This window comes from Bombus affinis, chromosome 15, assembly GCF_024516045.1.
Source record: "Bombus affinis isolate iyBomAffi1 chromosome 15, iyBomAffi1.2, whole genome shotgun sequence".
Lineage (NCBI taxonomy): Eukaryota > Metazoa > Arthropoda > Insecta > Hymenoptera > Apidae > Bombus > Bombus affinis.
The window spans coordinates 3,731,358-3,746,205 of NC_066358.1; the positions used below are offsets into that span (position 1 = coordinate 3,731,358).

The following is a 14,848-nucleotide window of genomic DNA, read 5'->3' on the forward strand; positions in this document are numbered from 1 at the left end:
ACAAATTCCAAGCTGAATGTCTATAAATTAAAGTTTACTTGTATCGTGAATAAATCACATACACGTGGAAGAAGGAAGGGTTGGACGCGCCGCGGAAACGAATTTCCCAACATGAGAAATTTCGCACAACAATATGCCGATTTATCGCTGCTACTAATTCGACAAGTTATAAGTTATTCGTCAGACTAACAACTGTTTTACAACCTTTTTACATCAAATGGCATAATCAGGTGACTTGCGATTCGTAAAGTTTCGTTTCTTTTAACCTCGAGCTAATAACGTCGCGCAAGGCTATCTATCGATACACATCAATGACTCGTAATTTACGACAAGTAAAATTCTGCCAACGTTGGTTCAATTTGCTAGTAAGAAGGGACAGAGAGGAGAACTTTTGAAGCTTTTTTATCAAATTTATTATCGAATTACTGTGTCCGTTGACTGGTTCGAATAAACGAGGTTCCACCGTGTCTGAAACTCTACTAAAGTAAGGACGTGCGACTAATATGTCGTGGACCACGAGAATGTTAACGCTCGGATAGCAAGAATAATCTACGCAGTTTCGAAGTTGAAAAATTCCTGAAAGTCCAGACACCCCAGTGGTCGTAAAGCTTGCCGCCGTTAAACAGCGTTCCACCTTCTCTCCGACACGATCGTTTCGTTAACTTTACCCGTGGAACGCGGCACAAGGAGAGGACGAGGAGAGAAGGGAGATGCGCGATGAGGAAGTTTGTTGCAAAGTTTATGCGATTTCAGGCTGGAGCCGAAGAGAGATGGAATTGCGGGGCCGCGCACGGTTTTATGGGCCGTTCCGTTTTACTTTCCTCGTAAAAAATGCCCGGGCCGTCGTTACTCTCGTTCGAAAAAGCTGGACCGAAGAGAGTCAGAGCCCTCTCGTCGATTAAAGTCGAGCAAGCGTGACGGTTCGCGTAAACAGACGTTCGCGCCAGGCTAAACGCTCGATCGCGTGCCTCTGCAATTAACAATTATCGAGCCAACCGTATTGGGAAATTTCCACGATACCGTCCACAATACCGTTCTTTGTTAACACAAACAGGGCGAATTATATCTTGATTCCTATTTATATTTTTGCCGAGCGACAGGCCACTGGAAAATCGCAGTTAAAGCTTTTAAAGCGGCTTTCTGTGCGAACGACACGTACCACGGGAAATAGTCGAGCCACGTGTTTCGCCATGATAAATATTTATTCGCCTTTGTTGTATGGAATCGGAGGCTGGCGTAAAAAGGCCAATAAAATGGCGATAAATGTCGGGACGCTCGATGCACAGTGTTCTTTGACTGGCATGTTTGAAATCCTTTGGAAACCACGTTCCAAGATATCGAATAGGGATGTACAGGTTTTTGATAGAATCAGTATTTTCTAGCATATAAACGATAGTTCGAGTGAAAATACGACGGGGTCGTAAAAATTCTTCGTCTATCGGAACAAGAGAATTTGGCAGAAATCCGAGCGGATAACTTCGATCGAAAAGGTACGAAGAATCAATGTGCTTTCGATGGAAAATCATTGTCGTACTCTTTCAAACCGGAATATTTCGGAAGAAACGGCGATCGTATTTAACGTATTTTACGCGTATTACCAAACACGCTAATGGCAAGAATTAACCGCTAACGATTCGTAACGCGCCACTTGTCTCCTGCAACGTTTCTTCCAATAGCAACCGAAGAGAAAAGGGAGAGACGCGAGTTCTAAATATAATGCATTGGGTGCACGAAGTTTCACGTGACGCACACCTGCCACTGACACGTCATCAGGAGCTAGTCGTCTTCGTGGACGACGTAACCTGTTATAAGGATTGCGTGCGACACGCACTGCGTCAATACGTGCGAGCCAGATGACGGCGTTTTCCAGTTAATCAAAATCCCAAGACCAAGTATCCGACCTTGGAATCTGTCTCTCGATAGATTAACCCGAAGCTTCGCGGATAGTTTGTTTAATGTGGATGACAAGTTGTCGAGTAGCAGAATCGGAGCAGACATTGGCGAACGTTTAATCGTCGTTACGCGACGAAAGGAAAAAATCGCGCAAAACGTCTTCACATCGTTCTTTCATCGACGCAATTGAAGCAACTTGGTTTCGCGATGGATCGTTCTGAATACATTGGATAGAAGAGAGAAGAGCATGGAGGAGCATCGCGTGGTCCTCGCTAGTAATTATTGACCCGTGGTGACTCACTAGGTTGAGGACCTTTATGATCCACGCTAATGGGCTCGCCACTTCAGCCACTCGGAGGAACACGCAGTTAGGCATCCACACGGACGAGCACGCGAGCGCGAGGAAGGAGCGCGCGTGCATCACGTGTGCGTGACGCGTTTTATGGCTCTCGGCCACGCAAATCTCGTTGCGCGTTCTTCCACTCGTGAAAAGCCTCGACCTAGCCCTCTCTCCTCTCTTCTCTTTCCACGACGAAAGAAAGGGTTGGATGGCACGCTCATCTTTCTAATGGTCTCTCGAATTAGAAACCACCGCTTCATTTTCCTTTCCTGACTCTGCAGGATAGATCGTTACCCACGAGCACTCGCCATTGCATCGTTCAGTCTTTTTGATAAAAAATTTACCTAACCGAGGAAATTCGTCGCTTGCTTCGTTGAGCTTCTGGTGGACAGATAAAATCGAAAACAGCGATTTCACCGATGTCAGCTGGTTTCGATTTCGTCCTTGTGAATACGATGGACAAATTCTTTTTCTCAACGTTGCTCTTACAAAACGAACCTGGTTTACGTTTTTCGATTTAACACGGCGCTATAGGAGTTTTAATTAATTAGTCGGAATAGATGGTTAATTAAAATTGCAGCAGATGAGACACGTTGAGAATCGTTAATAGCGCTGTCGCATGCTCCGCATCGCTCGAGATCAGGCAACGTTTCAGGATCAAATATTTATGTCTGATCCGGCGCGTTTCTACCAGAACGTCGCTTCAATTATAGCAGATGAGCTATATATCCCGCGCATTATTATACGCCGGGCTATTTGTGTACACGATTTCGAGCCGAGAATACGGTCTCGAGGCTGGATTCCACTCGTTAAGTCACTGACCCGAATAGAGCCCACGTAGAAGGAAATAGGAAGTCATTGGCGCAACGCTGATTTTTCTCTCGACATGGGAGAGTTCAATCGAGCTGAACGAACCTTCGGAATCGGTTACACGCTGAATTTCCTCTTTCCCTCCACGTTCACCCTATTAACTTCGCAATAGGTCTCTTCCACTGTCTTCTGCCTTTTCTTCCCTCGTTTATTTCTTTTTTTACTTCTTTTTTCAAATAGATTCTGCGAACCTTCTCTGTCAGATAATAAAACGATATCTGTCCTTGATCCGAGAACTCGGCTCGCTAACTTCAAAGCCTAGAAAATATCACCTCTATCGTTTTTCGCAAGCTTCTAAACAATCATTTATCGACGTTTGTATTTTCAAGATTGAGATATTCGTATCTACCGGAGAATATCGTCTGTAAGATGTGAAAATAAATGCATCGAGTACGACGAGTTTGCTCGTTACTATATTCCTGTTAAAATCGTTGAAAGAAGACAGTGTTGCTTCGAAAAATTCATTTCTATTCCGGGCAGTATTTTGCTATTCTCTGGTTAAGAGAAACGAAACACAAGGTTAGCCGTAACGATAAGCGGTAACCGAGTCGAGTAATTTAATTAATAGCTGTTTGTTCGCGACGATCCAGCCAGACTTGGCAAGGTTTTTCCAAGTACGTACGTGGTTAGAGGTGGAAGAGAAAAAGACGTTTATTAGCGCATGCTGGTCTCGAGAAAATAGACGGTCGCTTATGAAAGGTACACCAGTAGATACACGTTCCAGATAACGTCAATAAGCATTGTTACTCGCAGCAACTTCTCGCGTCACGAGTGTAAAAACAGCGTGGCCGTAAAAAACCAGGCAGCTCGAAATTTCCTCGCGTATTTCCCTCCGACAGAATTAGCAGACGGATAGACAATAAACGCCGGCTATTTCCGTGGTCTCGCGGTAAAATAATCAAAGGTAACCGCAGACTCGCGAGACATAGCCAAAACTATTTTCTTTCCAGTTTCAATTTCTTTCTGTCTTTAAAACTGAATTTCAACATTTGGATTTTGGCCAGCTTTCTAGCTAGCTTTCACGGTGGCGTATAATCTGGCAACGGATTCGGCTTATTCACAGCGCGGACAAGCGCCAATAGGTAGGTAATTACAAGCGAAGAGAAAGGAGCGCAAGACGTCGATAGAGGGAGCGAGAGGGAGATTTTGCACGCGTGTGCGTGACCAGCGTGCAAACCATCCGCGTTGATGGACGTGTGCCACGTGAACCGCATAACGACTGGCCATCATTGTCTGCGTTTCGCCCACATGGCCTTTGAACGTGTCCCCCGTCAGCCCGTGAGAGACGATAACGCGATGACCTCGAGATAAATTGCTCGTCCGCGGTGTTCAATGGCATCCCGAGCCGAACAAACGAAAGAAGAAAGTCTGCGCGTGATGGATACCAATTGGTTGCGTAATGAACTCATTCGAATCGTCAAAGAGGCGAAAGGACAATGCAGAGGCCAGCTACGTTCAACGAACGCAGCATTTTCGACTTCCAACCATTTTGTCCCATCGTGCGCTTCTTCTCGCTGCTGTGATATCTCGCTACGTAATTAAACTTCTTCCTCGATTGTCAACTTCTAATTATCGTGTACCGTGCAGCGAGTTACGCGTCTGTAAATTGATCCTATCCGCGATCGATCCCTCGTAACGTCGTGAACGCTGGAAAATTTGCACGTGAGAATGAAAGGAGACGAAACGGCGCAGGATCAACGAACGCGTATCGCGCGGATAAGCGTGAACGCGATTGGCCGTAACGTGCTCCAAGGTAGCCAAACGAGAACCCGTTCCATGGAACGAGGCGTATTACCAAGAGTCAGGAGGAAGAGGGAGAGCGTAGCAGGGAGAAACAATTTAGGAAAAACTGCCAACGACCAGTAGCGAGACCATATTTCTATGCAGATGCGATCCTTGACGAGACTGGTGGCACTGTACACCGGGGAGAGCACCGGTGGTCTTTTCTTACTACTGCAGCCTGGCTACGTATTTTTATAGCTTCCTGGCGAGCATTCCTTTCCCTCCGTACCGGTTAGCGAACGGTCTTGGACGAGGTCTTCCAGCATGCAAGAACAAGTGGAAGAAGAAGATGTGCGCGAGAAGAAGAAGATAAAAAGACAAGTAGCCTGACCTTGTGCCCAAATGCCAGTTTCTGTCGCCACGAATCGTCGATCGCCTCCTTTCTGCTCACGGAAAGCTTTAGGAGGGAAGAACTTGCATAAGCGTTAAATCGCGCCAGTTACACGTAGGAGCCACGTAATCGGTCGTATTTGGAGCAGAATAACAGCAAGGCTATGCGCTCGTCGGAGGAAAAAGGGCGAAACTACGCGATGTTTTGCCGCAGTGTGTTTGTTCGATCGTTGTGCCCGGCCACTTGGCTCGATACCGCAACTGCACCACCGACAGTTTCGAATCGTCGCGTTAATTCGAAGCAGGGGAACGGAAGCTCGTTACCGAAATTTCCAAGCAGAAAGGGCGCCTCTGAGCTTCTACGGTACAGAAAAGAGGAGGAGGGAAGAGAGAGAGTGAAGCGAAAGTAGTCCGAGTTTCGCTCGGGTCGTAACCATACTCTCAACTTCGCGCCGTTAATTAAATCTTCGTCGTAGAACACGGCTGATACGAGGCAAAGTTAACTCCGCAACGTCTAACCACTCTGCGCCGCATCCTTCCAGGAATCTGCTGAATTTCACGCGCTGCGCCGCTATAACACGCTCGCACTTAGGTTTGTCGATCGCCTCCTGGCGATAAAGATCGGCGCGGTGAAGTTTCTTGGCTCACGTGAGGAGTCGTGATCTACGATGCACGAAAAGTAACGAAACTATCGAGAAAGTATACGGCTCGTTCGTTCGAGTTTCGAGTGCGGCACGGTGCGTTCCGCAGCGGCCAACACGAATATCATCCAGCCTAATGAAGATTTCGCGTGACATTGGAAAATACAGGCTGCAATCGGCCGAGATCTGGGCCTCGTGCGAACGATCTATCTTGGATACGCGTGCTTGCTGATCTTGCTGGAAAAATTATTCAAGGATAAGGCACGAGCTGAATTAACGTGCCTAGGAATATGCACGAAACCAATTTAGCGAAGCAGGAGGTTTAGAGCGGCGGTAGGTCCTGCTGTTGCAACACGGTCTCGTAGCGTGCAATCATTCGCAATGGGACGATATCAACTTGTTTTGTGCCAGAAGGAGCTGGAAGATCGACCCGTTGTTAATTATTAGCCTGTCTTCTCTCGATTTATGTACGTACTTGTTCGTTTGCTCGAGAATTAGCTTGTTTACGACAACATGAAGAAATCGTCGAGTTGTACAGTTGGTCGCAAAAATACCCGACGACGTTATTTCTTGCTGTACTTTATTACAGGACTACCAGAAGACCAGAAAACAGAGAAAAGGAAAGAGACGAGGGAAAGTAATTTGTCATTTTAGAAATATTTATTGCAATGGAAATTGTATTTCGTACAGCCGATGCGAAATAGTCATGCGGACACTTTTGCGAGCAACTACAGATCCAGATCAATGTCTTCGCACAAAACAGAAAGGAAAATTTATTTACGCTCGACTAGAGACGCAAATACGATTCAGATAGCTTAAAATTGCCAGGACCTATGACTGCGAGGCAATTTACTCGATGACGTGCGTCGTTAAGTCGATGATAGGCGGCGAAAAGTGTGCGTAGGACGAACGACACGATTTCGACACCGTGATGAAACGAATTTACGCGACGACGATTCCTTTGCCTCCGTTACGCCACTTTTCCAACCAACGCTCTCATTCTCCAGAGTTTCGTGGAATATTTGGTGCTTTCGCTGACGTAAATAAACGACCCGAAAGCGATCTGTGGTATGTACTCGAGGACTGGTTTATTTTCGTCGAAGCTGTCAGGAACAAACCAACAAACGAAGGGCGCTGTTCAATACCAATGTCGCGGAAGAACGCGTGATCGCGATAGCTCGTCGACCGGGACACCCTCTTCTTCCTTGCACCAGATATGAGGCTTTAGATCTCTAAACACACGCGTTTACGTCATAAAGTCTACCCGTAAACTTTGCAAGCAAATATTTTTAGAAGGTTGCATTTTTTCTTTTCGTAGACGATTCGTTGAAAGACAAGTTTGGAAATCTTCGCGTTTTAATACACTCGCTGCTACCGATATACACGCGAATCGCGTTCATTCTTAAAGTCTACTTTAAATGAAAATTATATTTCGATAGATATTAATAAAACGTAGTGTTCAAATATTCGTTTTTAGTATTCGACGTACGTACTTGAATTTTACTAGTTTTACATATTTTTCGCGAATAAAGTGTTTGACCACAGACGCAACTGTTGCATTTTAGCTTAATTTCGATAAGATAATTTTGGAGGGGCAGACGCTGGATATTGTGCAAGTACGTTCGAAATAACAGGATTTTTCATAAAAAAAAAAGAATTCGGAGGGTTCGAGAATATGTTAACCTACAACGAGTTAAAAAGACGCTGACGATAGGACGAGCTGAAGTTTGGTATTCTCGAGCGAAGAAGTTCGCCGTCAAACTTCACCGAGTGGTCTTGAACCGTTCGACCTCGAGAGGGAAGTACGTCGACGTCCGAGTCAGTGAACGATCTAGGTTCGTTTTATTTATATCGGAAAGCGAGGAATTTCGGGTCATTGGTTCGGTAGCAAAACCGTTGAATGGATTCGATCGGTAACAGCATCTTATCGCGATCACCCAACGGAAGTTGGCAGCAAGTCGCAGCTGCCGTCCGGAAACGCAGACAGGTAGACACTGCCACGTCCGTCTCCTTCCACCCTGGCTACTTTTTCGTCTCCTCCCCCTTATAGTCGGCAGTCACGCGAGAGAGCAAACAAAGAACGCTCGAAAGGCTGAGGTCGGGCAAGAAACGTTGCACGCAGCTGCCTTCGAGAGACATTCACTTCCCTGATGGCATTTCGTTTCCTGACCGAGCGGAATGCACGCAAGGTGCAAAAACAGCGCCGCTATTGAAACCGAGCCAAGCGAATCGAAAAATTGCCCCGCTAGGTTCTCCGTCGTTGTCGATGGCCGTGCCAGGGAGCGTGAGTCCTTCGACGTTTCGAAAATCGCTTTGACGGTATCGACGACAGTGATTGCCATGTTTATCGGAAAGTTGCATATGAAACTTTGAAATGGTTTACCGGTTCAGGGGCAAAAGAAAGTATAGTTTCACAGACAATAGGTAAATTAGTAGGGTTGGCGATGGATACAACAAAGACGTTCTTTTACCGCATCTTCTAAATCAGATAGAAGAGCCGATTTTATCCAATTTGAATAAGGGCAATTCGACGAGCTCGCATCATCCTATCGTAAAGATATTTCGTCGAGAGAAGGTCGTAAATCTCGTAAGTAAAAATAGAGTTAAAACTCACCGAAGCATCCTCTCTCTCTCGACGATCTCCTCGGGAGTAGGTTGAGCAGGTCCGAGCAACGAGTGCGGTAGCGGCGGGTACCTCTGAGACCTCCAAAGCATTTCAGACGCAACGGCGGGATGATGATGACCGGGTGGTGGTGCGGGATTCTGGTAGCCGACCGGTGGAGCAGTTGCAGCGGCTGCCGCAGCCACGGCGGCCGCGGAGCTCGGTCCGGCGCTGGGAGGTGGTTGAGGATGCGCCATTAGTAAGGACGTGTGCTGGACGCTTTGCACGTGCCAGACTCTAGCTGGTGTGGCGGCCGCCGCTGGTGTCGAGGAGCTGGTGGTCTCGTCGACGCTGAGCGCCGAGCTTCTGCTACCGCTCCTCTCGTCGCCAGAGCCGGCGCTCCTCAGGGAACTTACCCCGCTGTCGGAGCCGCTGTCCCCATAAGCTGCACTCGCGGCGCCGCTACCAGCCGCGGCTCCGACCGCTCGGATACCGACCGCTGCTGGCACACCAGCGAGCACTCCGCTTCCAGGTATCCCGGCCCCAGCCTCCACTTCCATGAGGCCGGCCTCATCGCCGCCCCTCGATGTGTGAGACTGCTGTTGCACCTCGAGGAGGCTCGACGAGGACAACTGATGATGATGCTGCGACTGTTGATGTTGCTGCTGATGATGCGGACTGTTCGCTACCTGATGCTGATGCTGTAGCTGTTGCTGCTGCGGATGATGATGTATCACCGGACTACCGGTCGAGTAACGTTGCTGTTGATGATGATGCGGCGGCGTGTGGTGATGGTGTTGATGGTATTGCTGCAGGTGATGATGATGGTGACCAGCTACCGGCGGTGGCGGCTTGTTCAGTCTCTCGGCTAGAATGACAGGGCTCTCGTTGTGCCGATTTCGCTCCTGCTCCCGTTGCTGCTCCAGGAGCAGGCTCTGCCTGCCAGAGCCGCCGCCGCCGCTGCTACTAAGCGGACTCAGCCTCTCCAGCACGGAGCCTGAGTCCTGACTGCTCGACTCCAGCAGCTCGACCACCGATTCGACGCTCGCCGCCCTCGCGCCGCTCACGCTACCCACGCTATCCTCCGTGCCTAGCTCGGTAGTCAGCTCGGTTCTTCGCGAGCCACGCTCCTCTTCCTCCTCTTCCTGCTCTTCCTGCACTTCCTTCCCTTCCGGTTCCTCTTCTTGTCCCCGAGCACGATTTCGATGTTCCGGCTCGTCCCCGTCCTCCTCCTCGTCCTCGCGCTCGTCCTCGTCCTCGTCCTCGTCCTCGGCCTCGTCCTCTTCCTCCTCGACGCTCTTGCCGTTCGAGCCGGACTTTAACAGGCTCGCTTCGGCACCGCTGAGGACGCTGCCTTTGTCGACCACCACCGACGAGTCGAGCAGCGATCCATTCACCAACACCTGCTGTTCCTTGCCGTTCTCTCTACCGCTATCTCCCTTAGTTCCAAATCGTTCTTCCTTCTGATCCGCGTTCGATCGCCTCTGTTGAAGAACCGTGTCGCCTCCAGGGTCTACTACTTTGTTCGGAGGCGGAGGCTCTGGTTCTCTGTCTCGCTCCCTAGATTGACTCTCCTCGTTCTCCTCGAGCTTCTCGACCTCTCCCCCTTCGGCTCGCTCCTGCTTCCTTTCCTCCTCTTCCGTTTCCTCGAGATCCGACGCTATCTCCTCGCAACCTTTCCCACCTCCCTTTCGCTCGGATCTAAGCTTCCTACCGACCGGACTTGTCCTGAGCCTCTTAGTCAGGGGATCGCAGCGTTCCTGATCTTCGTCCTCCTCCTCGCCACGCTCGTCCTCCTCGAGTCTTCCACCTAGTCGTTCCTCTTTCTCGGCAGACTTTACGCCGCCCGAGTGTTCGGTATCTTCTTCCGCCTCTGTTTTCGTTTCCTGGCAACTGAGCCTCGGCCTTCGTCGCACGGGTCTCTGCGATGGACTCTCCACCGGACTCTTTACGGCAGTTCCACGTTTTCGCAGCTTCGACGCGCTGCTCGATGCGCTGTTCGCCTCTTCTAAGACGGTTCGTGGTATACGATTGCTGGGCCTGCCGGAAGGTGGACCCTTGTTCTCCCGGTCTTCCTGCCGCGTCGATAAATTGCTTTCACCGTCTTTCTCTAGTCTTTCGCGGCTTGCGCCCTCGCTCACGCGTCTTCGTCGGCTGTTGCGCGCTGAGTTCTTTTCTGAAACAATAATTGAATACCAGGTCAGTCGATCGATTTTTATAAAAACTGCTTCGCAACTTTAATTTGAAAATCACGTTCATCCTTACTTCGTTTATACGTAACAAATTAATGCTCGGCTTCGGATACGCGAAATTCTAATTCGTCGAGCTTAATTTCAGTTATAATTACAGTATGTTCGGTATGTATAATGCAATGACTCTGAATGAACGTTATTCTTTTTGTACGTACGAGGTAAATGAAAATTTCATAAGAATTTCACGATATACTGCGCTGAAAAGTACATTTTGCACTCATATTATTCACCATGGACCTCTTTTCCGACATTCCCTTCATTTATGTCATCCAAGGTATAATCATTCTTATCGATCACAGCGCTGTGTTTACGTGATAAGTGGAAGGTTGTTCGTGTACCCTTGTTCATTCTTGTCGATTAAGGTCGATCGATTGAGCGCCGTAGCTGGTCGCTACGTTGTATCACGTAAGCAATTACAGAGGAAAGTTGCTAATCTCTCCGAGTCGCGCATACTACGATAATTCAACGACTAGTAGGAAACACGTGTTCATCAAGCAAATGCGAGAAAATTCTAATAAAGAATGACACGCTGCGTTTGCAACGGGAATCCCATACATTAGATCTAGTCAGTCTGACTCAGCCGTTTCAAGCTCACAGCGACAGGAAGGTATACCGAATCAGCGGATCAATTGATTAGAAGATTAGAATTACCGATTACCGAACTGTGAAACCTGTACTACAGAAAATACATTTCGTAAAAAATCATTAGAACCTCTAAAAAATTAAAATACAAGAAATTTCTCTGAGAAACGGAGAGCTGGTGGTTTCGATAAAATTGTTCGTTTCGAACGACAGTTGCAGTAATAGATCCCCTGAACAAATAATCCCCTATTTCGCTCCCTTAAATTCACAGCGCATCTCATAGCTTTCATCTCTTTCACCTCAATCGGATTCGTAATCCTCGATACCATCGAAACGTTGCATCCGAGGAATTGGCTTTTCGTCCACGTAGGTATACGCGCTACGACCCCAGGGAGTTTTCAAGGGTCGACTGGCTGTAAACGCGATAGCAGTAGAGAGAACAATCCGCGACAACGCGTACGTTGGAATCTAACGACTAGGACGGAAACAATAACGCGATAGCGCCAACGAGATGAAACGTATCGCCAGAGAAACACGATGTAGCGTACACCTGTACAGCGTTCATAAATATTAAGGCAACCGCTGATTTCATAGGAAATGTAATTGACAATTATTAGGTTGTTCGAAAAGTGTCTTTCTTTTACAGACCCGTCGTTTACAGCGATGCATCTTTATACAAATATAGCGGCACTCGACAGTAAACCTTTCCAACGATTTCTGACCCGTGGCTAGCTACACAAAGACCCTATTTATGACCGGACGACGGTAGAGCTGTGGTTAGCGCCGTTGTTTACGAACGTTCAAGACCAGGTTCAAACCCCGCCACTCTAAATTCAATTGCTAAGTGAGAAAAGGTCAACTCGAACAAAGACAAAAATCCTATACCCCAAAAACGAGTACCTCACAGCGACCTATACACCAGCCGCAGCACTATCACCTAACTATCAACACCTCACAAACATGAAACCTAATCTGTCGAACGTTGTGATGTTAATCTTGATAGGACAAAATGGACCATACGTAATTCGAAAAAAATAATATAAAACGGAAAATGTTGTGCATCCATCATTTCCTTATAAAACGAAAGAAACTTTCCGGACGACCTAATACGATATCTCTAACTGAAGTCTTCGCAAAAAGAAGTATATTAGACGAAATCAAGTCTAGTTAAAAATCTGAATTTAATTAATGGATAAAGGTACCGAATTATCGAGAGATACAGCGAACATGAATGAGAAAGAAGTCAAATTTAATTACACGTAATTAACAGTGTAATACCGAATAGATGAATTCTTCGTATGCTAACGTTTCAAACGATAATTGTCAAAGGGTTTGATAATTTCCTGACGATCGGATGATCGTCAACCTAATTTTTACCATGTCCTAGTACTTGCGAACGGGGTTGTGCACGACGAGATACAGGCGCAACGGAAACAGTAGAGAGCGAAACAGGGGAGAAAGAGAAGAAACGGAGGAACGGACAGGTGGAGGAGGCAGAGGCCATGGCTGAGAGACAGCGCACGAGCAGAGGGGACAGAGGAGAGGGATTTATTACCAAGGATTTACTGTTATTACCCGGAGGGGGAGAAGCACTCGAGCGGGCAACGGCGTTGCATACGTGGGGTGCGCGTTTATCCGATGCGCAGACCTCTATGTATCCGGAATACATGGACGCGTGCATGTAACGTGGATGGTTGCATTCGCAAACTCGACGTTCCGCGTCTCCTAGCGACTGCGGTTTGTCCTCCTGTCCAGCCGAAGTCCGCATGCATTACGCTCTGCGTAATTGAACAGCGCCGACGTACTTTGCTTTACATTTTAACTCGCCTCTCTCGCTATTATTCCCGGGACACGAGCGCGGAACGTTGACCAGACCAGAAACCAACTTCCACCGATTATTATTTCGAACGGGAAAAAGATGAAAAGACAGGGCAAACGCGTGGTTTTTATTCGTGCGATTGTTTTATTGGCAGTTTGTATATCTCGCGTTCCAATAGCTAGCAGATCTAAGAGGAATACGTATTAACATTTAAGCGATACAATTCTATTTATTTTGCATTCATATCCATTTTTTCCTTGCGATGTTTGCTTCTTTGGGCGGTTAACTGGTCATTTACTCGTTTGCAAATCGCGTTTCTAATCTTATTCAGATCGTATTCAAAGGCTTGTCAGTCATCGGTGTAATAAATTAAATTCGATTATCAACACTCTCATCAATACTCTGGTGTTGAAGAACGTTTTACGATCATTTCGGATAACGCGAGCGTATGCGAATTCGGTCTTGGCTTAATGTTACACGATCGGTTCGCTTTTAGAATGCAAACACTTTGTTTGCGCTCGTTTCGACGCGCTTTAAACCGGGTCACCGGAATTCGGCGCGACCTCAAAGCGAGACCGAACGCGTAATTTCTAATCGAACGGGTGTACTCGGGTTAGACTGATATTTGCTGCGATTCCAACGAGACGATGGCGAGTGTGGGGGCTAAACTAAATACGTTTGTACGAATTTGGTTTTTAATTAGCGGAAACTTAGCGTGTAGATCAGGATAATTCTAGAGAAAAAAAATAGAGGTTGGAATTTACAGGCCGTGTTGAGATCGTTAAACGATGCACACTAATTTAATTTCAGATTGATTTTACAATAGCAAGTTTATTATTCGCATGAAACGCATAAACATCTTTGGCGTATTTATTATACTAAGCTTGTTACTATTGTACAAGAGAATTGAATTACACCGAGACTCGTGAAACTCCGTTAATTATATCGCTTTAATTATGCAAGCGAGTCCAAGATACTGACAAGTATTTCGTGATTTATTCGAACGTACACGCTGAGAGAACGGAGCAGCGAAGAATGGAACGATCCGAGCGGCGAATTTTCAACGGAAAGGAGGAGAATTTCTGTCGGAGCTCGCGTCAGTGTATGTATTGAAAGTTACGGAATTATATGGTCGAGGATCCAGGTGCTCAGCGAAAAAATACGGCGCAGACAGGATATGAATTTTCGCTACAGTGAAATTTTTTATTTGCCTTTTGGAATCTCCCTTTGCCGGGATTTTCGTTCACGGTGTGGAATCTTTTTCAGGTAAAAAGAGCAGGCCAGCGGGCAATGTTTCACAGCGACAGTTCCAGTCAGATTTCATTTTCCGCGTTTGACGGACGATTAACCGACGAGAGAGCACTGTCGATATTCCGTCACGGTTTTTAAACGCGCAACAACTCGATGAAACGCAAACTCTTTGGTTTTTTCATCGACTCGACGGTGTCGTGCTACTGTGACCCGATAAAAAAAAAAAAAAAAAAATAATCTATCCTCGTTTGTCGGATAATTGGTGTTTATACGGAACCGTGAACCTTCGAACGACTGCCCTTTCAGAAGGGTAGAGTTCAGAAAAACAACGATATAGATTCTCTTCGAGAGGGTCAAAGCAACCCCTGCTCCGATGGATATCGACTTGGCCAGACTTGCCTCTTCCTAGGGATCAGATTAAACACGGTTGACTGAGTCTCGCGGCCATTTAAACGCATTGTCAAAATCCGAACGTCATGCTGGTAC

At 47.1% G+C, this 14,848-nt stretch overlaps 1 protein-coding gene across 4 annotated transcripts in view; it reads right to left on the bottom strand.

The window, feature by feature from the left end:
* The window catches only part of LOC126924918 (probable JmjC domain-containing histone demethylation protein 2C), a 227,900-nt gene that overhangs the window by 81,148 nt on the left and 131,904 nt on the right, over positions 1-14,848 (bottom strand). For all 4 annotated transcript variants that reach the window (XM_050739906.1, XM_050739908.1, XM_050739907.1 and 1 more), the window contains exon 8: positions 8,471-10,634. In XM_050739906.1, coding sequence (XP_050595863.1) covers positions 8,471-10,634 — 2,164 coding nt within the window. The remainder of the gene's footprint in view (positions 1-8,470; positions 10,635-14,848) is intronic.